The sequence below is a fragment of the Eleginops maclovinus genome, chromosome 22 (assembly GCF_036324505.1).
Source record: "Eleginops maclovinus isolate JMC-PN-2008 ecotype Puerto Natales chromosome 22, JC_Emac_rtc_rv5, whole genome shotgun sequence".
Classification (NCBI taxonomy): Eukaryota; Metazoa; Chordata; class Actinopteri; order Perciformes; family Eleginopidae; genus Eleginops; species Eleginops maclovinus.
In genome coordinates this window covers 5796158-5820855 of record NC_086370.1, presented here as the reverse complement: position 1 = coordinate 5820855, position 24698 = coordinate 5796158, and the positions used below count along the sequence as shown (strand labels likewise).

The following is a 24698-nucleotide window of genomic DNA, read 5'->3' as shown; positions in this document are numbered from 1 at the left end:
AATGAAGTCAAGTAGGTCAGCCGCCATCACTTCGGTGGCCCCAAAAAACGTGGCCCCCGCACGCTCCGGGGCTCATTACGGGCACAGCTGGCACTCCATTTTCGCAGCCTCTTGGTGTACCTACCAAGGCTCCTCTTATCACGGTGTAACCACTCAGTCACAGTGTGCTGCTGCTCTTCTGGGGTCAGGTACAGCAGCTCTCTGACAACGGTTGGCCCAGAGCTGAGGGATTACATGCTACAAAGTACTTTTTTTGCGTGTCGTATTTATTTTCTTACATTATTAAGCCAGCTAAAGGATGACTACTGGGATGTAAATGCATTCTAATTCAGGATTGAGATGTATGGAGTAATGTCCAGTTGGTAAACCGGGCTTTACCAGCAAGGACAACGCCACAACAGTATGTCGGTTTAAGATTTAATTGGAGGAGATATTGGGCTTGTATGAGACAAGGAGTATGCTCCAGATTAAACAGACTGGGAAAAGGGTTGACAGGAAAAAGGATGAAGGGGTGTAAGTAAGGAGGGATGTAGTGATGGAGCAAATAATAGATGAATTAAAGTAGGAAGGGAGGGATGAAGGATCAAATAGATGTAGGGAGGGAGGGGTGAATGGAGAAAGAGAGGGAAAGATTTACAAACGGATGTAAGGAGGGAGGAATAGATGTAGGGAGGGGTTAAGGAAAGTAGAGAGTTAGAAAATAAGGTATGGATAAAGGGATCTAGGAAAGTAGGGATTAATGGTAATACGGAGGGAGGAAGGGATCTAGGATAGTAGGGTTAAAGGGAAGTAGGGAGGGAGGAAGAGATGGAGGAGGAAGTGATGTAGGAAAGTAGGGAAACATGAATTAAAAGGAGAAGGGTGAATGGAAGTAAGAGAGGTATGGATAAAGGGATCTAAGAAAGTAGGGATGAATGGAAGTACAGTATGGAGGGAGGAATGGATATAGGTAGGTAGTAGGAATATAGGGAAGTAGGAAAGTAGGGAGGAAAGGAAGTACGCAAAAAGGGATGAAGGGATAAAAACATGAGGTGAAAGGATGAATGGAAGTACGAGAGGTAGAGATAAAGGGATGTAGGGATGAAGGGTCAAAAGGATGTAGAGAGAGAAGAAAAGAAGGATAAAATGATGTAAGGGGGGAGGAATAGATGAAGGAAAGGGGAGGGGTTAAGGAATGTAGAGAGGTAGGGAAGAAGGTATGGATAAAGGGATCTAGGAAAGTAGGTGTGAATGGAAGTATGGAGGGAAGAAGGAAAGTAGGGTTGGAGGGATTAAGGGAGGAAGGGATGAAAACATTGGGGTAAAGATGGGGTAAAAGGAGAAAGGATGAATGGAACGAAGATGGATGGTGGCTTGTTAGACAATTTAAGCCGAGTGCGTTGACCGGGATATGTTTTTTAGCAGCTGGTTAAAGGTGTTGTATCCCTGCTCCCCAACCTAAGTAGATTAATATATAGCTGCTCTACGTTAAATTACATTGTTTTATTATTATTATAGTTTGTTCCCTTGCACACACATCGCTTTTGCATTGTGTCGTACTGTATTGTACGTTTTCTATGCCACCGTACAAAGTTGTAGTGCATCACACTACAGCGCATATGTGTTATTCTCACCGTTCATTAATCACTTTGAGGACACGCAAAGAAAAAAGAGAGAGAGAGACATGTGCACACACACCAGCACAAATGTGCGTGGTGTGCACTGTCTGGAAGAAGCTTGCTTGGCTGTGGAGTTGCAAATGGGATGCTCTCATCAGTCTTCCCAGCAGGACGCCTCACTGTCACGCTGCTTCCATCATGGCAGCTCGTCCCTGCTATCCTGAGTGTAATACCTCAGAGGAGAGGAGATGGAATTGTGTGTGTAACTGATGCAGTAAGTGAGGAGGCCTTCTTACTGCTGATACTATTTGTTAGAGTTGGTCACCTCAATGGTTCAAAAAGCATTGATAGCTGTAAGAGGACTAGTCAATAAGCAGCAGGGGCGGGGTTAATGGCATCGTCACGCAGTTCAAGGAATAAGTCCTAAACCTGGAAATAAGTTTGCATTTTACAACTGGTTCCCTTGTCTAAACATATTTGTGAACGAGTTATTGTAAAGAAAATCCCTTTGCTGTTGTCGAGGGAGCCCTTGAGATGCTAACTTCCAGGATGCCTTTCAAAAATACGTCTTCTACATCATCCTTTTAAATTTGTTAGAAAGGAAGCAATAGAATATATGCCGGTATTAAATTAATACCAGGTTGCTTTAAACGTGTGTTATGATGAACCTCCCAAAAAAAGTCTTTGTATGTCAATTACATATACCCGAGTGCAGAAACTCAGGTTCCTGCTGTGATGTACTGTCACCACTGACATCAGAACAAAGAGAAACTGCACTTCATCTCAAACATTCACTTTCTCATTTATGGATTTGTTCATATGGCTGCTTGTCACTTCCTTCTCTAGCTCAGGTCTATTAACCGGTCATGCTTGACAGGTTTGTGTATTTATTGCTGTTAGCAGTAATGGGCATTTTATAGGCTGTACTCTTTGTAAATGTGTACTGGAGGATATAGAAGTAACTTCAAGAAGTTCTTTGCTGCAGCTAGATTATTTTTGGTGTGTGTGTGTGTGTGTGTGTGTGTGTGTGTGTGTGTGTGTGTGTGTGTGTGTGTGTGTGTGTGTGTGTGTGTGTGTGTGTGTGTGTGTGTGTGTGTGTGTGTGTGGGTGTGGGAGGAGCAGATAAAGCAATTTGTTTTTAACATCTTAATATGCCGTTAGTCTCACAGATAAGATAAGATGTACCCTTTATTAATCCCTGTGGGGAAATTCAGGAGTGTAAGCAGCAACAGATAGATAAAGAAAGTACAGATTCACACAGGATAGAAAATACAAATGATATACAGGTAAGTAACGGTTTTACAACAAACTGTAAGAACAAAAAACATATTTAAGAATGAAGTCGGCATATTTACATTTCGTATTGTTCAAAATATACACATGTATGTGTGCAGAACAAAGGTCAACGTTATTGTTCAAACGAAAAGATAGTAGGAAGGGAGGAGGTCAAATTGAGCAAGTAAGAAAGAGACTCAAAAAAGTATTGGGATGATCGTGGTATAGAATGGTGCAGGAGTAAGTCTTAAAACCCAGAAATGAGTTAGTGTTTTCCCTCGTCTCACAGGTAAAGGTTTTTTTAGAGGTAGATGCCTGACATAAGATCTGTGGTTAACACAAGATTACAAAATGTACTGTTTTGTTCTACGACATGATATAGCGACTAAATCCATCCTAGTTTCTGCAATATTCTGCAATCCAAATCTAAATCTAATCTAAATTTTGGTATCGGCCTTCAAAATACATCCTCACCGCACAACTCTTTGGTGTGTTTGTGTGTAAGTGTGCACATGACTCTTCAGCACCGTTGCCCTTCGCCAGCGTTTATTTGCAAGTTCATGAGCGAGTAGATGCGTTAATGAAACGGGGAACATTTGAAAACGGTCTCCTATCATTCCATCACTCCTCTAAGTGTGTGTGTGTGTCATCCCTGAGCACACTCCTCTCTAACACACTCCATAAATCCCCAGCAGATATACAGCCATGTCAGCCTCGGCACACAGCGTCCATCGTAATGTACTGTAAATCTGGAGAGGCACTGTCCAAAAGCCTTTGTCTCGGATCAGGCTTTGTTTCCAGTGGACTAGAGGGAGGACTTGAGAGGGGGGGGGGCTCTTTCATAGTGTGCTGGAGCTGCTGTAAATCTGACAGCAGTCTTGGTGCACGCCCGGGGCCACATCAGTGTTTGTCCTCAGACTCAAAAGGTTAGGATTAGCCGAGGCAGGAAAGGGTCTGATTTACAGGGCACCTTAAGGTTGAGTGTGAACCTACCGCAAGGTCACTGAGAAACATCACTGAACTGTTTATTTGAAGTTGTTATGGTACTGTTAGTATGAAGCTTTCTTTCACTTGAATAGGGGCAGCCGGTGCCAGACAGTTCTTCTGGGAATATTTCAATGTACCAGACAAATGAGAGCAATTCTGGTAAAATACTAGCTGTGTTTGTTATTGAGCTTATTATTAGTGATCAGAAGGCTATGTAAAGATTGTCATCACATGGCTTGGAGCTTTATATTTGATTGAAAATGTAATATTGTAATATGTGATATTTTCTCAAGCAAGGTAAAGGTCAGGTTTTTTTTAACTGTTCATGAAAGCCAATCTCTTGTGCTTTTATGCCAACAGTTTTCTGTTAAATGATACACTTGTCACTGTGAAAAAGTATTCCGAAAATCACTGAGGCAATCAAGAAAGAAATGCAATTCTTTTAGGGTAGGCCACTAACCTATTAAGTAGGATCATAATTGTAATTTTTGCAAGGGTTTGGTGTTTATTTTGATTGTTGTGTCATACATTTGGTCAACTGTCCCAATTATAAATGCATGCATATTTGTGAATACATGTGAAATTGCAGAGGCTAATTGTATTGCATCACGCCATTTTTCATTTTCAGTCAGGTGAAGAGAGTAGAGAGGGTACCTACGTTCAGTATGTTTGCTTACATTTTATTAGTAAGCACAAAATCCAGGTTTTATTTGTTGAAACAGGATAAACATAATACCCTCAGCATCAGCATGATTGCTTTTTTCTATATTCCTCCATTAGAGCATTACAAAGGCACTTGCTGGAGGAGAATGCAAATAAGACTTTATAGAAGAAAAGCCTTGAAGGCGGCGCTGTAGCCTGATGTAATGTCACCGTGTTGGTACCCGGAGTGATAAATCTAAAGGCAGAGTTGATGTCTCAATATTGCTCTCTGCTGCTGTGATTAATGGCGGATGATGGCTGCTGTCAATTTACAGTGCGCTCTACGCTTCTCCGTGAACGTGCGCTGATTTATTGTGTTCGTGTCTTTCAGGCTGCTCTACATAGACACAGAGTTCCGAACGCTGAGACTGAACGCGGAGGACTCCTCGGGAAGGCAGCATATCCTCAATATTAAACTCAAGTCTAAGGTACGACACACGTACGTTGTGGTACGACACACACACACTTTACTTTAAGGACTGGATGATTTTCACACTGTGAATTATTCATGATCAAATCGGAATACTGTTGACCTACAGCCAATCCAAATACAAATACAGGCTGACTTTACCCAACGCGGATGGGACGTTCAATTTGCTGATAGCAAATCAGTGATTTACATCTGCGCCCCTAAATCTAGGTCAAACTGGAGAGGGTGTGGAGAGACATGGTAACCCGCTGTGACTGAGATGTAGCACAGATAAAACATCTCCACATAGACCCCAGCGTGATGGAAAACCTTCATCTATGCATAGAGAAAAAAGCCAAAACACCCACACTCATCTGCATAGCTGCTGATTCCGCTCGCTGCTGCTGAGAGAAGTACACAAACCCTTCACCTACTGTAGGTGCAAGTAAATGTCGGCTGGGGAATTAATACAGAGCGTTTGGAAATGTTTGCATGTCACAGATCTCCAAATTGCCAGATAAGAGGTGACAGAGTGTGTTTTATGATACTTTGTCCTGCATAATGGTTGATTTTTGTATTGAATTGCAGATGAATCTAGACTAGTCTTGGAGTGTACTAGAATACTCCTCCACATTCTCAAAATCTGTATGAATTACTTTTTGTGTGACAATTGCTCCTTGTGATGCTGGTAACTGTTTTCGATTGGCTCAAGGATACACACTAGGGCTTTAAAGAGTTGTGGAATGAGTCCTTAAATCTGGTAAATGAGTTAGCATTCTACCAGCTCCTGTTCCTGCCTCACTATGCTTTTTTGTTAACATGTTTGTAGCCTGAAATAAGATTTGTGGTTAATACAACCTTAAGAGATGTTCACGTATTGTTCAATGACATAAAATACATCAATACATAATCGCTGATGGATGCCCTAAGCTTATATGTGTCTTAAAAACACTGGTGTCTCACAAGTGGCTAAAAGAGACAACTAATGTTTTAACTCGGAACATTAGCCGCTTTTAGCTTAGCAGTGATGTAGTTAGTTTATAGCGCAGCATTATCTATTTTCTCCTCTCAATTGGATTAACGTAAACATGGAAAATAGTAAAAATGTTTTTTACAAGTGCAGATTATCCAGGTGAACAAAACAAATAAGTATTATAAACATGCTTTTGCCAAGGATTTCTGTATTATCCCAAAATCTAAGGTATAAATCCCATTGCTCTTTGTCGAGGAAGCCTAGTTGTAACTTCCCGGTTAGGCCTTCAAAAATACATCATTCAGCTCTGTTGTAGGAAGAGGCAGAATAACTTAACATATAAACATTACATGACTTAAGTATCAGTTCATAGTTTATTGTTCTGGCCAGTCTTTCTTTCATGGCAATATATTCCTACTATAGTTATTACGAAGACCTGTGAACACATTGACATTGCTTCAACAAAGTAGAGAGAAACAAGAAACCAAAGCAGCCAGACAACACGTTTCTATTTTTAGGGTTTATGCAGTTTGTCATCATCCCAAGATAAGGATTTTTAAATATTACATACAGCTGAAAATAGAGAGGAATGCCACTTATTTTAATGGGTGAGATCTACCAAGTGAGCTACCAGAGGCCCCCAATGTAGAGCTATTGGGCCAAGTGGGGTCAGCTTTGGTACTAAATCTTTTGCCATGGCATAGCTGACATCTTTTCTGTCTTCTCTTGTGTGAAATCTGGTATATGACTATGTATTCAGTTTGTATAAAACATTGGGAAGTGGTCAAGGAAATTATGTGGTTATTTTTCCAAACAATAAGCACTAACCTGGTCCTTTTTTCCCATTTTCGGAATTTTACTATTTTGTCTCTGGAACTTTTCTTCAAATTTCTCTCAGGATTGAGCTTTTACTAGCTGGCAGGATTGTTAGTATCTCACAGTGGGGCTGCATATTCTGGCGTAGTGAGGTGGTGCTTAGCTAAGCCCAGATGACATCCACCGGGGACAAGGGAGGGTGGTGGGACCCCACTCTGTGTCCACCTGCCCACCTGGCCCACCTCACCCCTCTGGCACCCGGTAAAAATAGCTTAGAGTGCATTCCAGCTGCTTCCAACTGGATCCAGCGCCAGGTCATCCCTCACCAGGCACAGCTAGGGGGGAGGCAGCACTGGCATGGACACATAGAGTCTCGGAGGCAGGGGAGGGAGAGAGGAAGAGCTCAGGGGAAGGACAGGAAGTAACTTGGTGTTGAAGGTGAACAGGGAGAGGAAATCTGGCACAGGAGTACTGACCAAAGCTCCTCATAGAGGGACGTATTTCTGTAGGCCGGCCTGGAAGCAGCGATTCCGTTGTAAAACAATTGTGCTGCTCAAAGTGACCGGTAACATTTCAACTGACCGGACAAATGGGAAATACTCTTTATGAAGGCTTTGTAAAGAAATACATCATCAAGGCATGATTATTTTATAAAACATGTTATTGTTGCTGTTTGTCTTGCTATGTGTACACAAGCGCACCTCTGACATGCACGCTGTGGCTCGTTTTTGAAGGAAATGTAACCGCTCTCAATTAAAACTCTCCAGCCAGAACCGGCACAGCAGGAAAGCAAGTAAACTTCTGCTCACCAGGACGTGAGGGCGCATCAGAACCGCTGTCCCAACTTTTTTTGTTGCGCAATCGCTGTTGTATAACTCAACAGTGTGACCATGAACGAGAGACGTTGAACAGTTGATATTCACAAGTACAGACGGTTCAATATATCGATACGTTTTCACCAAAGCAATATCATTATTGTTTCAATATAATTATCGATATCATTTCCCAGTGTTAAATGATCCTAAATCTGCCCGTGTGGAGGTGTGTGTTCTGTCTCTGAGCAGAAAGAAATGACCAAAGTTTATTTTAGTTTACTTGAGCGCAGTCATGGCGCCCTGGTCGTGCTGAGAAATATATGTGTGTACATCACAACAGTGGATTTCAGCACGCAAAAAGGCAGCATATGTAAGGCACCTTATTCCAATTAGAAACATTATTGTTCCTCTGAAAAAAAGGTCCCGTAGCGTCGTTCCAGAGCACTATGTGCACTGTCCTCACAGACTAGTCGTCCTGTTGTGCGCTTTTGGCATCGATGAGAGCAGCTGGTGCTGACTTGTGTATTTAGCTTATTATTATTACACATGAAATTGTGCTTATGGCAAATATATTTTATCGGACACTATGAACGGAGATATTTTAATATGCCGGACTTCTAGAGATTTTCAACGCAAACTATGCCTGGAAGTTATCACCGCCAAAGCTTCCCTGACAACAAGCTAAATATTGCAGAAACAAAGATCTGTGGCCAACTCGTTTATCATAGTTACAAGTTTTGTTCAGCAGAATAATATCTACATATTTACACCACTTTTAGGGTTTTTAAGTGTAAATGAAAGTAAAAGCTAAGGTATTGCTACATTTGCTGACATATTTTAAGCCTGTTTAACCACAGACCATATTTTGGGAAACTTACCATAAACACATTTTAACAATCTATTGACTTTGAGACAATGGAGCTAGCAATGGAGGAAACAAGTGCTAACATGCTAACTTGTTTCCGGGTTTAGAACTTTAATAAAGATAACATTAGGTTTACATGTATGTAACATAATAAAGATGCCTACTAATGGCAAGTAATAGACAGTCTTCAAGTCATAAGCAGGACCAAATAAAGGCAGGTTGCTCTTCAAGGCCAGACATACAGTATAACAGCATGGAGCCGTGGAGTTACCTCTCATTGTTACGTAACACAGAAGCAGCTCTATAACTGTCCCGTCTTCTCCCCCCTCAGCACCCTGTGGAGGCTCCTGAATGCTCTGCTGACCTGCCGGTGCCTCTGGCAATAACCTGGACTCCACAGGTATGTATCTGTGCAGGACACAGTGTCTACCATAACCATTTATCCATCCCTCAATTTGACAAAGTAAATGGAAAGTAACTAAGTACTGTACTCAAGTACTATTTGACCACTTTTATGCTAATTATACTTCTGCTGCTACATTTTGGAGACAACTATTGCACTGTTTACATCGCATTCAGTTACTTTTACGTATAAAAACGCAGGATACCTGATAAGATGCAGTACTGTACTATATTTATATTCCTAGTGAACAGTTAGTAAATAAGCCCCAAGTGAAAAACTGCAACGTTTTAATGCCCCCACATGTATTTATTAGTTATGGAAACAGGATAATATAATATTCTATAATAAAATGATACTGCAGAAAGTGACCACTTTAACTTTTGATACTTTCAGTACATTTTGTTGATAATAACTCTCTACTTCTACATATATGGAGTGTTTTACGACCCTAGTATTTGTACTTTTACTTAAGTTAAGATACTGATTACTTCTTCCATCACTGCCTAATGTTATCTGATGCTGAATAGAGGTGATGTATTTTTGGAGCCCGAATCGGAAATTAGCCCCTCGACAAAGAGAAATGGGATTTCGCCATTTGATGGGTATATTGCAGAAAATAAACCCATTGATGAGGTTTCAGAAGGATAATCTCTACATATTAACACCACTTTGTGATTCTTCAAGTGTAAATGCAATAGCCAGGATAAAAAAGTTAACGCTAGGCTATTAACGGACCACATCACGGTCGCATGGCTGTGCATCATCAGCGCTAAGCTAAAGGCAGCTTACGTTTGGCATGAGGACGTGGAGGTCTCATTTAGTCACTTGTTAGCAACCTCTGTTTTAATGAAGTTCCAGACATCAAGAATGGATTGATTACTGACACATTTTATGTCAGGGAACAAAAGGTGAAATCTCAAAAAAATGTGGACTTGAGACCAGCGAACCGGAACTGGTAAAAAGTTACATTATCTCTGCATTTTAGGACTTACTGCAAAGCTTTATTATTTAAATATAGTCACCCAACCCGTCCTTAATTATCCTTTATCTATTGTATACCTCATGTCAGTAAATAATCATCTGAATTCATTCATCGTCACTTTTTGAGATCTCCTCTTGCTCAACCTCAGAGCCTCGCATTCGGAAAAGGTTGATGTTTCCTTCTAATATTTGTAATGTGAGCTCAAACTGTGATTAAGGGCCACATAAATACACTTGACTCATCCTGGTGCATGATTGGACAAAACACTTCTCTTCTGTAACGAGACGATTTATTCCCGCCCCTCAAATTGAGTCCACTGTAATTGTCAGGAAAGTGCTTTGATGTGGAACCAGCTGTGGGCTCTTTGTATCTCTTTGCTTCCTCGTTATTGTTGTTTGCGGTCTTGCTCCTTTCACTCTGCTTTTCATCTCTGTCACTGCCTCTGAGTCTGTGTCACACACACACACACACACACACACACACACACGTCTTTTTTTTTTTGTCACTGCAAGTTTTTTTATTTTTCAGTCGCTCTGGCCATCGTAAAAAGTGTGTGTGTGTGTGTTGAGTGAAAGTGTAGGTAAAAATCAAAGCGAACCCTGAGAAAAAAAATGTAAGCAGAGAGATGTGTGTGTGTGTGTGTGTGTGTGTGCGTGTGTGTCGTTGAGCTGATACATGGCAGGCGTACAGTGAGGACCAGCTTAGAACAGCGCTACCGTATGGAGCCTGTCTGCCTGCTGCGCCGTTGATGGATCTCTCCCACCTTGCAACATGAAGTGTGTGTGTGTGTGTGTGTGTGTGTATATACATGTGTGTATGTGCCTGCATCTGCGCCAAGTGTGTGTGTATGGCGGGGGAAGGGCCTGTCTGTCGGCAGTCCTGACATGTTCATTTGAATGAGTAATTATTGCCTGCTCTGTTTCAGGGCCAAGACATGCCACTCTGTGCATTTGTGTGGAACTTGAATGGGAAGAGAAATAAGTCTGTGTGTGTGTGTGTGTGTGTGCGTGTGTGAGTGTGTGTGTGAGTGTGTGTGTGTGTGCGTGTGTGTGTGTGTGTGTGTGTGTGTGTGTGTGTGCGTGTGCGTGTGCGTGTGCGTGTGCGTGTGTGTTTAGTTTATGTCCTTTGTGCTAGGAGACTACACCAAGGTGGTTTTTAACAACCAAAACTCGTTTCTGTGTGAATAACATGGTGAGTGAGGACACCAGAGCTACAGTTAAATGCAAATTGTAGCCTGACTGAAAGTCCTGCCTGTATGTGTTGAAATATATATATCTGCGTGAAGTGTGTGTGTGTGTGTGTGTGTGTGTGTGTGTGTCCGGAGCTGTATATATATATATATATATATATATATATATATATATATATATATATATACATATTCACTGTATATATGCAGCTCCAGAAAAATTAAGAGAGCACTCCAAATGTTTCTTAAATCTTTCTCTCTACATGTATGGCAGCCTCCAGTGTCTGTTGAATTCCAACACAGAGACATGTTGTCATTATAGTTCATAGAATACAAGCAAAAATGAATAACATTAATTAATACCTATACTTAATAAAACAAGAGAAAATGATAATGCTGAAGTGGTCTCTTAATTTTTTCCGGGGCTGTCTATGTATATATATTATATATATTTTTGCAATGCATTTGAATTGTTTTTCTCAATCACAGCTGATACCTCAGGTAGGAAAAAGCCAGTCTTGACCATAAAACCATTTTTTTTGGTGATCATGGGAGGCTCAATCTTTTTTTTTTTAATATAGTACTTTAGTTTCAGTGATGGCATTTGTAAAGCTGTAATTAGTGAGAGTTAGTTATGGTAAGTAATAGTTTTTTTTAGCAAATATATGATTTGATTGAATAATGACCTGATTTGTCATGTCATCATTCATCACTTGTATAGGCACTGGACATTAGTACTATATTTGAGTCAGCAAATATCGCACTGGTGAATTTCTGAAGCTTTTATCATTCCTAAAAACAGCATTTGTTCTTATGTTTTTCTAGAAAACCCCTGCCGCTAACGTCATGGTCAAAATTACCCCCCCCCCCCCACACACACACACACACACAAACACACACTTTCCGGTGAGATTAATGCATTAAAGCTGCTGAGTCATATATTGCACCTCAAACAACAAATACATCCAGAGTTCTGGTTTCTTTTCTTCCTCTACAGAAAAAAGGAGAGTAAAAGAAAGGATGTGATTCAGAAATCACAGTTTCAGTGTCAGCCTGCTGCCTGCCACTCGTCCACCGGCAGACCCACCGGACATCCATCCCCTATTGATTCTCCGTAAAAACAAAGCTGTCTCTGCCGCCTGACTCTCTATTTGACAAGATTGTCATATTTTTTGGAGTCATCATACCGTCTTTGACCAACAGAAATATTATTTTCTGGCATCAATTTAACATTTGACGGAGAAAATCAGCATTTTGGTTTCAGGGCGCAGCGCCCCTGTTACCTGGTTTTATACAAAACCCTGTTGTGACTAAACAATATTTTTAAACTTCATCATGGAGAACATTAGCCGCCTTTAGCTTAGCGGTGGTGATGTCATTCGACTGTTGGTTACTTCCTCCATAGCCTAACATTAGCATTTCACTTCATTTACACTTAAACATTAAAATAAAATAAAAAATAGTATTTTTTCTAAAGAAAGTGTAATGGCGATGAAATAAATAAGAGGGAAGCCTGCCTGCCTTTAAGAGCTAAATTGAGGTCAGCCAGAGATGGCATCGATAGATAAAGAGTAGTGATTGAGGAGCAGATCTCAGCTCAGGCTCAGTGTCTTCCATACTTTCTTACAGCTTCCTGCTCTCACATGTTCTTCTCAAAGATACAGCAGGAATTAAATTACCAGCTCTTTTTTTTTTTTCCTGAACTGGGCTGAGCGTAGTTATCCTGAGCTGTAACCGTAATCATGCCACTGGCATTAATTGGGCTGTAATTGCCGAGGCTCTCAGCACCTGGACGATGCTTAATTGTGTGCACTGTGCTGGCACAATGACCCATAATTTTTGGTTCATTTTTCCCACTAATTTTTTCTCTCTCATTCCATCTGTATTGGTCTCTGACACCTCTATCAGCCTCCCTTTCTCTCCTCTAAGTGTGAGAGTGTGTCTGTTCGTGTGTGTGGGTATTACAATGTTTGTGCGCCTTAAGTTGTTACTGTTTTAACCAACCTGCCTACCTTAATATATGCACTTTCAGTTTCCATGTGAAAAATACTATTTGGTAGTTCTAAATAGAGTGTAGAATTATGAAAGTGACTTTTGTCCGACCAATCCAAATTCAAATACCTACAAGTGCTTAGTTTACTATCAGACAATCAATGGAAATGAGAGAAGGCAGGAGGCATTGACTGTAGCACAACTGTTAGCATACACCTGCAGAAAACTACAGACATTCCCAGCAGCCTCAGCTGTTCAGTAGTTTGTGCTCGCTAATATTTTAGAGAAAGATGTGGAAAGTGGAAAACGTTATGCCTGTTGAGCATCATTGTCATTCAGAGCATGTTAGTACTGTTTGCTACCGTTAGCATTTTGCTCAAAGTACAGTCTTAAGCTGTGTCTATATAGCCATGAATCCCAACCTGAAGTTTGTTTGAATGAGCTTCACTGCTAAATCTGACAGTTTTAGAGCGAGTAGGACGATGTGCATATGGCGATAAAAGTCAAAAACGTAGGTAGCAAGTATCGGAAGAAAGAGTCCTGGACTTGGCGATATTGAAGAACTTCCTCCCTAACACTGAAACTTCTACACTTATTTTGTAGTGTGTGGAGTTGTAACAGGCTCAGACAAATTCACTGGAGGCGGTCAGAGTACGATGCAAAATAGCTTTTACTTCACCAACAACGCAAAACAGTCCAAGCAGACCCTGAGATCATACTGCTAAGCAACAGTATAAGCATTTTTATAGCTTAAGCGCCCTTGATTCTCATCAGTAGACCTTAGTGAAGGACCAACCTCCTTATTTTCTTTGTTACACACATAGCATAGATGTTTTAATAGTGGTGGCCTCATTCACTCCTCTCTGCAGTTGGAAAGGCCTTGTTTTTTTTAAACTAGTTCATACATCCTACTCTTAACAGATACAATATTGATAATATTTCAACTACATTGTATAACATAGCATTCATGCAAACAGAATATCCAGGGTCCACCGGCCTTGTTCCAACAAACAACTGTTAAAAAGACGATACCGCTCAGGAACAGCCACTATGCGGACACAGGCCTTTTAAGGAGCTTTTCCTTCAAACAAATCAGTTTTTTATGTTGAATCAAAGAAGAAAGTGCATATTAATTACTCTAAACTGTTCCCCTTGCTTCCAGAAATTACATTTGGTTTTGTTCCGTAACAATAAAGAACCAGGATTTCAACAGAAGCTTTAGGAAGCATCTGGTTTCTCCCAAAAATAAATCTGCTTTGTCTGATCCTCTTTTTTTTTTTTACTAAGAGCACTCTGGAGCAGCTGCACAGCCAGTTCCTGCTGCTCTTGGAGTCCCTGACTGAGTTCTGGGATATCTTGGATGAGATTGACAGTAAGACCTGGATTCTGGAACCGGAGAAACCCAGCCGCTCGGACACCATGAGGCGTATCGCCATCGGTACCGTTTATGTTCAACTGAGTTTTCCTACTGATCATGCAACTATATACACAGTACATTCAATAGAAAAAGTAAAGGATACATCTCGTCTGTGTGCAGGAAACAACACATCCATCAAGGTGGAGGTGGATCCCAGACACCCTAAGATGCTGCCAGAGTGCTGCCTGCTGGGAGCTGAGCATGGTGGGTAGTCAAACCACAGAGACATGGCAACACTTGAACGTTTGTTTTCCGGCAAAGCAAGAGCACAGGAAGTGTATCTGCACTATTACACACTCAAAACTGACACGCTGTATTAAGGCGTGTCAAGTCCTCTCCTCATTAGTTTCCATGAGGTTCAGTTACATTGTTTACTTATGCCCTTCTAGGAATTGCATGTGACGCATACAGATGTTTAATTTGTATATACTTTTTGATATCAAATGAAACATTAGAAATAACCTTGTTGTCAGAGCCAGAATTTAGCTTTTATAAGAAAGGCTACCTAATGCTGACGTATGTAGTCCAAACAGTATAAAGGACTACAATTCCCAGTGACAGATGGGCAACCTGTCGAAAAGACCGGAACAGTTTTTAACCATTTTAAGTTTTGCAGGTATACTACACTTTAAATAGAAAGAAAGAAAGGACCACTTATTATTTAATTTGAGTTGTACCCCTTTTGTCTGATTTGTTTGGACTGTTGTGAAGTTCTGTATTCTTTGTTATCTTTGTCAAAAAGTCTGTTATTTTATTTTGAGCAAACATTGCACAATATCATCACACCATGTGAGGCCAAACAAGCCGACAACAATGTGAGTAAGACAAATACAAAGGAAAGGAAACGCGTTAGAAAAAGGAAGCCACCACATCTGGTTTCCAAAAAGTCTTAACTAAATCATTTCTAAAGCACAGCATTCATTTCCCCTTTGTCTAAATGAGTCACTTGCTATATGACAGTTTAAGAGGCTTATTCTGCTTTCTCCAGTTTTCTGTTTCCTGTAGTGTGTTATTTAGGTTTTAGTGCATGGTCTGCAAAGGCTAAAATCCCTGTGTTCTGCCACCATTGGAGTCCTTTGTTTACTAATGTAATCTAATGACATCACATTGTAACACTTCTACAGTTGAATATGAATATGAATAATAAGTAAACTGAGTGACAAGTAGACTATTAAATTTATAAGGGAGCTGCTGCAACAGGCTGCCACCTAGCACGGCGCCAACAGCGTATGATTTCCGACTCATCTCTAAGCCTCTGACCAATCAGCAGACTGGGCTCTCTTCAGACAGACATTAACACAACATTAAAGAATATAAACATTTCAGAGGCACGGAAATACAAATATGAACCTGAACATTTGCATATGTCCTCTTTAATCTACCTTAACCCCCCAACAATGTTCTAGCTACTTTACATTTGACTCCATCCATCCATCCGTCCGTCCGTCCGTCCGCAAAAATGCCAGAAGCAGCTAATTCTCACATTTAGTTTAATGGCCACGCTTGTTTGGGAATTTTAAGTTGAACAATCTAGATCAAACACTAATCATTTGATTGTTTAAATCCTAAATACCTTATGGGAATAACTGTGTCCTAAGCCGCTTCAATCAGAAGCAATCAGATGGCTGTTTTTATCAAATACTCGGCCTGCCTAGGATCATCCCAGGCAATAAAGTGCAGATTCAGCCCGCCATTATTCAGATCAGATGGTCTGGACTCCAGCCAGACTGCTCGTGCTGCCTATTGTCTGTCGTCATGTCAGAAGACTTGCGTCCACAGTGTTTTCATTCCCGCCACGCCGACACCGGAGTCAGCCGGCGAGCTACGGCTTTCTATTTAAGTCCCCGTCAATTGTCGTCCATTGTTTCTGTAAACCCAAGGTCACGCAACTCCTAGCCTGTTGCCTAGCAATGCAACTCAAAAGATATTAAACAGATACACACTTCAGCCGGCAAGACGGGAGGCAGGCGGAGACCCTCAAATACGAGGGGTCGTGCACAATATTGCTTTTTGCATGTAGGAATAACAAATAGTGAAAGTGATGAGTGCTGCACGGAGACAAAGCTCCCCGGTGGAACAGAGGCGGCGATGATGGTTCATATGTGGCGGCCTGTTGTCTAATAATAAAGGGCGAGGGTATGCAGAGTGCGGTTTATTTTAAGGCAGTCGTCATTTTCCGAGGGCTTATATACAATAAAAAGTGAATCCGCAGGTGCTTGAAATCAAATTCAAGGCTTTTATTAGTATTACCGTTTACGTTCTACACCGAATAAATCCCTGCTCTGTCGTTGCAGCGGTGACTCCGCTGAGGAACAAGCTGAACGGCAACATGCACCTGTGGTAAGGTTCTCTGTCTTTACAAGCTCTTTACCTATGTTTTCTACAATGCAATTATTAGATTGATTGACTTTCAGAAGAGCTCTGGCCTGATAATGTTATGATTACATTAATATTTATGAGGCCCCTACAATTTGAAAAGAATACCTATTTTGACTCAAAAAGGGTTAACAGTGTGTGAGGACGTGATTACTTTGGCGTCATTATCCTCATTGAAAAATAAATAAAGAGGCCCTATATTTGGGGTTTTATCTTCCCTGTAGTGTGTTATAGGTTTCAGTGCATGTACATGGTCTGCAAAAGCTATAATCGTAAAGTTATTTCCAGAGGGAGTTTCTCTCACACAAACTCCCCCCGACTGAAACGCCTTCATTGGACTCCTTTGTTATCTTCCATAACAAAACGACATCACTGTGTAACACTGCTGCTCCAACGCATTGTAAGTGATAGGTTAAGGGGCGGGACATTTCTTTGTCTAAGCGGTTGACTAATCACAACAGAGCCGGCCAGCTAACCAAAGACAGGGCTCTGGTTTCAGACAGAGGGTGGAAAGAGGTGCTGCAGCACAGGCAGTATGAGAAACATAAAGAGCTTTCTGAACATTAAAGCATGGAGACATGTCCCAGCAGAGGAACAACAATACAAATACAAACAGAATAGGGCCCTTTAAAGTGACCATGGTGGGTTTTTCAAAGAGAATCTGTACCAAACAAGTATGTTGAGGATGGACTATAGAACAAAAAAACAAACATCCAGCAGCTCTGTTTGAGCCCTTCATATTTACAGCTAATGTAGGAATACTTGGTTCTTCATCCCAAGGACATAATCAAATCAAATACCCTGATAGTTCTACATTGTTAACCAAAAAAGTATTGCTAAACGGGGGAGGAGGAAAGCTAGTTAGCGTTAGCAGCAGGTGGGTAGCACAGTCCTGTTTGGCTAAATAATGGAGCTAAATGCTAACAACAATGCACGGTTCCATTGAGTTAGATAATGAATGGTTCGAGCTATATTCAGTCAATGAGTACTAGGCATAGGCACATTCTTAGTTAGCATGTTGTGTCCAGGAGTACGCTCTTAAAATGATTATAAAAATAGATATTAAAGAGCAACTTATGACCTTTTTAACAAATAAACAACAGTGTGCCAATGGTGAAACTGGGTGTAAAGCACTCAATGGTTTTCATTGTGGTTGTCTACTGTTAATATCTAACTCAGAGTTAAGAATCATGGAATATTATGGATATGGAATACATTTCTAAAGTACGGGATACTAAAGTTCCACCACTATGATTATCACTGAAAGAACCCACACAGTTACTCTTCAGTTTAAAGTAAAGCACATATTTAAACTCTCACCACAGGTTTCAACATTTGCCTCTCTGCATGACACGTCTGAGGAAAACCTCCCTCCACTGCTGTTCGGTGTAAATCCGCTTCAGCTTTTTTTCCTTTTTGTTTTTGTTATACCAATGGTGAAAGTCTCCTAATCATACCCCAGTGTCTTTGCAGACTCATTTGCATGTGGTTAATTAGTGTGTGAAGGAGCTGTCTGTGGTCTGCTGGCAGGAACCCGGACTCCAGCGTCTTGTACAACCTCCGGGATGTTTTGGAGATGGAATTCCCGTCACCTGCCACCCACGAAAAATCTGTACGTGACACAGTTGCCCCCTTTCCATTTCAAACATGTCCGTTTCCATCACTATTACCTCCAAGCGAGTGTGTTTATGTGTGTGTATCCTCCAGTTTGTGCGTCTGTTTGAGCTCCGAGTTATAAGGGGGCGGACATACGATACTGCCTATTTTTCAGTTCATTTCCATATTTTTTCTCTCTGTGTTTTGTTGTTCCATGAGGTGGGCACAAATTCTCCTTTAATTGGGTTGTTTACAGAAAAGATCATTAGAATAACAAAGATGGCAGGATTCTCGGCACTATCAAATCACTTTAATCACGCAAAAAAGCATTTATCTCTCTGTTTCTGACGCTCCTGCTCTCCCCCTCCCCTCCTCGCGGAAGGGGTTTAAAGGGCGCCGTGTTTATCTGCTGTCGCCGCGGTGATTAATGCCTCGGCTTCATTAACATTCAGAGGAGTGCGAAAAAGTTGAGTTGACCAGATGTTGATTTATTTTTATTTATTTTTTATACCTGCCATCCTCTCTTAATGGATAGCTCCAGAAAAACAGGAGCTTCTCATTATGCCAAAATGCAAACGAGGCGGAGAGAAAAAGTGTGTGTGTAAAGGGAGGGGGGACGGGGGGGCTCGGGGTGTTACAGGGTGATGTTAGCACTGCAGTTTTAACTAGAGAATTGTTTAACACTAAGTGGTTACAGAGGACCTGCCCATATCTTAAGCATCTGTAGCGTACAGAGAAAGCACGCTGTGTATTTATTCATTTGGGTGTGTTATTGTGTGTGTAGAGCTTCAGTGTTGAGTGCGGGATCTGTTACTCCTATCGTCTTGAAGATGCGATCCCCAATCAGGTGTGCAATGACCCTCGCTGCGGCCAGCCATTCCACCAGGCCTGTCTGTACGAGGTATGGACACACACACTCACGCAAAAAACACACACGGCTGTGAGGAGCATCTGCACATTTCCTTTTCCTCTCCCATTTTTCTAAAAAAACTGAAGGTTATGCGAGTGAATAAACAGGTGTCCTTCTTAATGTTTCAGTTCAGAATGATAAAGGAACGCAGGCTTTATAGATAACTAAGATAACCAAGATTAATTCCAGCGATAAATGATTCCCCTCCATGAAGTTTAGTGCTAAAAAACAAATAGTCAAAACATTCAAAGCAGCAGAGGCGGAGGTATCCTGACACTCAGTTTTATGGTATGTCAAAGGTAAATTGAAAAATACGTTGACAGGCATAGTGTAATATTTCATGTTGAAATTATCAGGTTATATTATGTCATAGTGTAGTAGCTCGAAAACACATTTTATAAAACATGACAGTACTGTATGTCAAACATATAAATATAAATTGTTTGAAATATTCCAAAGTGGTAATAATATTAAAAACGTCAGAGTATAGTGTGTTAAATAAATCAGGATGTACAATATATTGTATGTCAACAAATATTAGACAAGATCATAGTATAGTATGTGGAAACATGTGGCAGTTTCATACTATAATTAATTGTATTATATTACTATATTATACAAAGTGATAACATAGTTTGTCGATAGAATTAGTTTTGTACGTCGAAAATACTATAATATTAATGAATAAATATTATGATATGTATTGTAAGAAAATGAAAAATGGGGACGTAGAGTACGATGAATAAAAAGAGAATACAAATCATTTTACGTTGTTCGAAAATCTTTCAAAAAATCATAGAATAGTATGTCCAAAAACAAGTTCTTAATTATTAAAGGGAAACATAATTCCATAATCTTTTGCTCAATGATTGACAAAGAATATTCATTTGATCAAAAAGAAATGCAATTGCAACATGTGCTTTTATTCTGGATATATGTAAATACTGGTTAAACATTCAATGTGCTTTTCAGCTTTGATACAACCGAAGAGAGTTTCATTAAAACCCCATTTTGAAAGTGAGCCAGGTAGGGGATTTCTGTAGTAACATTGGTGCTTCTCAGGTTTGATACAAATCTTTTAATGGTTTCAAAAGCTGTACTAGCGTTTCTGATACTGATAGCAGTTTCTTTCTACTTGGCACTCAGAGGTTTGGAGAAGGACTATTAAAAGGTGGATCACTGCTGCTTCACCACACAGGAAATGAGCTCCAACCGCCTGAGCAGGGACTACTTTGTTTAAATACTCTGGATAGAGTGGTGCAGTGAACAAAAATGAGCATCTTCCTGGTTCCCGTGACCAAAACCGCTGTTAGTGTATGTTTTTAAATATCAAATCAAGCTAACGTAAGGCTAATAAACAAACCACATCCCGGTTGCATGACTGTGCATCCCCACCACTTAGCTAAAGGCGGCTAATATTGCTGTGATAACTTTCAGTATCTTGTTTGGTCACTTAGTATTAGCATTTGCTGTTTTTAAGGCACATAAAGCCTCATCAGTGGCGTATTTACTGGCTTACAGTGAAACAAAATAAAACCATTGACCTCTCTCACTTCCAGACTTAGTTCCTGCAGCATACAGACGCTTCTTTAGAGCCTAGAAAAAGGTGTCAGGAAGACATTCCTTAAGTCCCACATAAAAGCCCTTTAAAATGCTTCTCTTGAAAAGCCTGAAGTAATAGGTGTACCTTGAAACAAGGGGTTATTATCACTTGACACATTGGATCCAAAGTGTTTCTGTCTTTCTTCTGTCCTCCTCCAGTGGTTGCGAGCGCTCCCCTCCAGCCGGCAGAGCTTCAGCATTGTTTTCGGAGAGTGCCCTTACTGCAGCAAGGTACGTGTGTGTGTGTGTGTGTGTGTGCGCTTCACAAAGGCCTTCACTGTCAATAGAAGACATTCATCTTACTTAATTAGCACAAATCTTTACATAACCTTCTCTCTGTACGCTGCATTCACTTATTCTTGTGTGATGGAGGAAGTTAAGTGTTTGATACTCCATATCTATCGTTTGATCAAAGGCAGTTTAATGACTTTTGTGGGAGTCCTTCATCTACAGTCCAGTTAGACACAAGAGCACACTTCATTTGTTCACAAAGCGATCTTTCATACCAGATTCAATAAGCTTCTCCTTCTGTTTCAGCCTATTACGGTGAAAATGGCCGCCCAGAAGTCCTAAGGAGTGTGTTCCAGTGATGATAGACTAGAAGATCCCTTGAATTTTTTTCAAAAAGGTTTGAATTCACGATGGCAAACACAGAGAGCAGCACCCAGGAAAAGGAATACGCTTGCGAAAAAGAACATGGAGAGCAAACCGTTTCTGCGTGTGGGAGGAGCTGCATGTGTGTGTTCGTACCACTGAGTCTGAGGCAGGTCACAGTCATTCTTAGGAGCTGCCCACCCCTGGTTCACATACTCCTGGTTGGGCATCCTTTCCTCCCTTCTCCCCCCCTGTGCATCCCAGTGTTTCCTCCCGTGCATCAGGAGTTGTTGTTTCTTGCCCTCCAGAGTCGACGACAAACCGTCTGCTTTTCTGCCGGTCAATTTCTGTTAAAGATTAAAGTTGGCTTTTGATATGGATTTCTTTTTTCAAAACATCTTCACAAAGACTTCTTTGTTTTATTTATCTCATACTAATAATATTCACAGCAAATAAATAACGGTCTGACAGCTTCTCGTCTTCACACCTGTTTCGACTGAGTTACGCGGCCGATAGGGGGGCCCCTCAGATAGCATGCAGCGATGGGTCTGGGACTGGCCTCCTCCTCCTCATCCCCCTCATAATCACCATCCTCTTCGTCCTCCTCTTCCTCCTCAGATTCACTGTCATTTTCTGCATAAGCCACAGCCGCTCTTGGCCTAAAGGATCTGCTGACAGCGGGCACACCTTCAACTTCCTTCTAGAACAAACAGCAGAAAAAATAACTGAATTATTAATTGATTTGTAATATTTGATATTTTGGAGTGCAATGATGTTTCCTTGTTTCTGTGTTTACACTGTAGATGCGTCCGGATTTAAAAAAAATAAAATATACTTCAATAATTTCTTTTGAGACTGTTGAAAGGATTATGAAAACACAGACTTTGCCGCTTCCTGTTGACCCTAACCACAGATGATTCCATTATCAACTTATGATTGGACCATACCATTTACAAAGTCAAAATGGAGTTTTCCACTCCGTTGCTATCACGTTTTATTCTCAGTGTTCTGTGAGACATGAGTCTTGGTTTAATAACATTTCTTGAATGATTCAGATTCCAAGATCATTTTTACAAACCTGCTCCCAGGACTATGTGAAGGGAGGACACGGAGTGGTGCAGGGATGAGTCCTAATGCTGGATATAAATTAGCATTTTACTTCTTTAGCTTAGCGGTGGTGATGCCCAATCAAGATGTAATATCTTTAGAGCCTAACATTAGCTTTTTAGTTTCAGTTATTGTATTTACGCTTATAAAAGTGGTGTGAATGTGTATACATTATGATGCTGTAGTAAAAAACTACAAGTATCATAAAAGGTTGTTTGGCACATCGTCTGCAGTATTTCATACATTTCTAAGAAAGATCCCGTTCCTTTTAGTCGAGGGAGCCAATGAAACGCAAACTACAAGTCTGCTTTCAAACATACGTCATCACTGCACCACCTTAAAGTTATTTGGCTAAGAAGACAATGAACGGTGATGTTTCGGACCTCACCTGTGATTGGGCCTGAGGTTTATCGAGGGGGGGTCCTCGTATGTAGCGAGCTGGCACAGGTTTAGCTTTCTTCTCCTCCTCTTTATCGTCCTCCACAGCCTTGGCTTTGGGTGGCCTTTTGACACGTCCTGCTTTCTGTTTGACACAAAGGTGGGCGGGTCTTCCAATTAAACACTTCCTCCTTTAACTACTGAACTCTTGATTGAATTATTAAGTTGAACCAGAAATCCTTTATTCATCCCACAGCGGGGATATTTACAGATTAACAACAGCAAAGATTAAGTGCAGATAAAAGGACAAACATAATAACGGGTATATTAAATTAATCTGTAAGCGAATAGAACATGTTTAATACATATTAACTGTAAATAATAAACAAAAAGCACCATTGTAAGTGAACACAAATAAGCTTTAAAGTAGCAGCTAGTCAAACCAATAATACATTGTGAAAGTAAAGTTATATTGCACGTTTAACTTTGTGTAGCAACTTCACTCATGACATTAAATTGACTTTTCTCTCTTAAATAAAACTTCCTCCCAGCATGACTATAATTACCGATAAAATAATAACGTATTTATCCAACAGCGGTGCGGAGTGATTGGCTGTGCTGAGCGGCCTTTATCGCTGCTGACATTTCCTCTGCGCACTAAGCCGCCGGTAAATGGCCACTTCTGTTTAACTAGGGATCAAACTGGCCAGCACTTTAGCATGGAAATGAAATGACACAAGGAGAGGAGCGGAGATCAGGAGAATAATTGGAGCGGCCCCGCGCTGTAGGGGAAGTGTGTGTCATCAACTTCTTCAAATTGGGCCGTGGAGAGGGCGCTCGCCCCGGGGGCCCGAGGGGTCAAGAAGTGATTTTGCGGCGAATCACAGTCCTCCTCCACCTGTAGACCCGGTTCACCTAATCATTGTGAGGGGTAGGGAGGCAAGTTAACCCTCCCCTTCACTGCTGTCACGTTTCTCCACTCTGGGGTTAAGAGACTCAGACAGGAAGCTGTGTGACCGGAGTGCAAAAACATTTCATATAAACTATTCCCCGCTGGCTGTGAACCCGCGATCAAACGCTTCTCAGTAGCAGATTTGTTGAAGAGCAGATAAAGAAGTTTTAATGCCGCAGAACTCCAAAGACAGTAAACACAGCCATGAAAATCAACGGGACAGAGGTTGAGCGTGTCTCCATCTTTACGCTTTTGGTATCAACATCTTAACACCAACAACATTATTCTTGAGGAGACTAAGACAAGCCAATCCCTCGAACTTCTACCACTGCACCATTCTTGCAAACCGCAGAAAAACACTCCAGGGGGGGGTGACAACCGCCCAACGCACTACCGGAAATCCTCTCCCTGCTAGCAAGACAAACTAGCACACATGGATCCTTCGGGGTGGCGTGCAGCATTGTGTGTAACTCCCCAACAGCCTGTCTTCTCTCTGGGAGGCACTACAAGAACCTCCGCACCAGGACCAGCCGATTTAGGAAATGGTTTAACACTATTTTTACTGGGTAGTTTGTTAAGCCAACAAAACAAATGGAAGGCTGATTTACAGGCGTCTCTCTCCCAACGTATGTCAACGGGAAAACTGTTTTTTAGCCAAGTGACGTCACAGACTGAAGCAAAGATGTCGTTTCACTCACACCTCGTTCCAAATGATGTCTATAGTGTACATATTATACTTTCTATATTTATACCAGCTCTT

At 41.0% G+C, this 24698-nt stretch overlaps 2 protein-coding genes across 4 annotated transcripts in view; one reads left to right on the top strand and one right to left on the bottom strand.

The window, feature by feature from the left end:
- The window catches only part of fancl (FA complementation group L), a 26938-nt gene extending 4360 nt beyond the window's left edge, over positions 1-22578 (top strand). The window contains exons 6-14 of one of the 2 annotated variants that reach the window (XM_063875341.1): positions 4894-4990; positions 8772-8840; positions 14294-14444; positions 14544-14627; positions 16718-16763; positions 18330-18411; positions 19180-19296; positions 21067-21138; positions 21445-22578. In XM_063875341.1, coding sequence (XP_063731411.1) covers positions 4894-4990; positions 8772-8840; positions 14294-14444; positions 14544-14627; positions 16718-16763; positions 18330-18411; positions 19180-19296; positions 21067-21138; positions 21445-21480 — 754 coding nt within the window. In that variant the 3' untranslated portion in view covers positions 21481-22578. Of the gene's footprint in view, positions 1-4893; positions 4991-8771; positions 8841-14293; positions 14445-14543; positions 14628-16717; positions 16764-18296; positions 18412-19179; positions 19297-21066; positions 21139-21444 lie in introns of both variants that reach the window. The other variant, XM_063875342.1, reaches the window with a different exon arrangement.
- LOC134859050 (serine/threonine-protein kinase VRK1-like) overlaps positions 20208-24698 on the bottom strand; it is a 25613-nt gene continuing 21122 nt past the window's right edge. The window contains exons 12-14 of one of the 2 annotated variants that reach the window (XM_063875338.1): positions 22997-23131; positions 21989-22201; positions 20208-21848 (exon numbers count right to left, since the gene is read on the bottom strand). In XM_063875338.1, coding sequence (XP_063731408.1) covers positions 21528-21848; positions 21989-22201; positions 22997-23131 — 669 coding nt within the window. In that variant the 3' untranslated portion in view covers positions 20208-21527. The remainder of the gene's footprint in view (positions 21849-21988; positions 22202-22996; positions 23132-24698) is intronic. The other variant, XM_063875339.1, reaches the window with a different exon arrangement.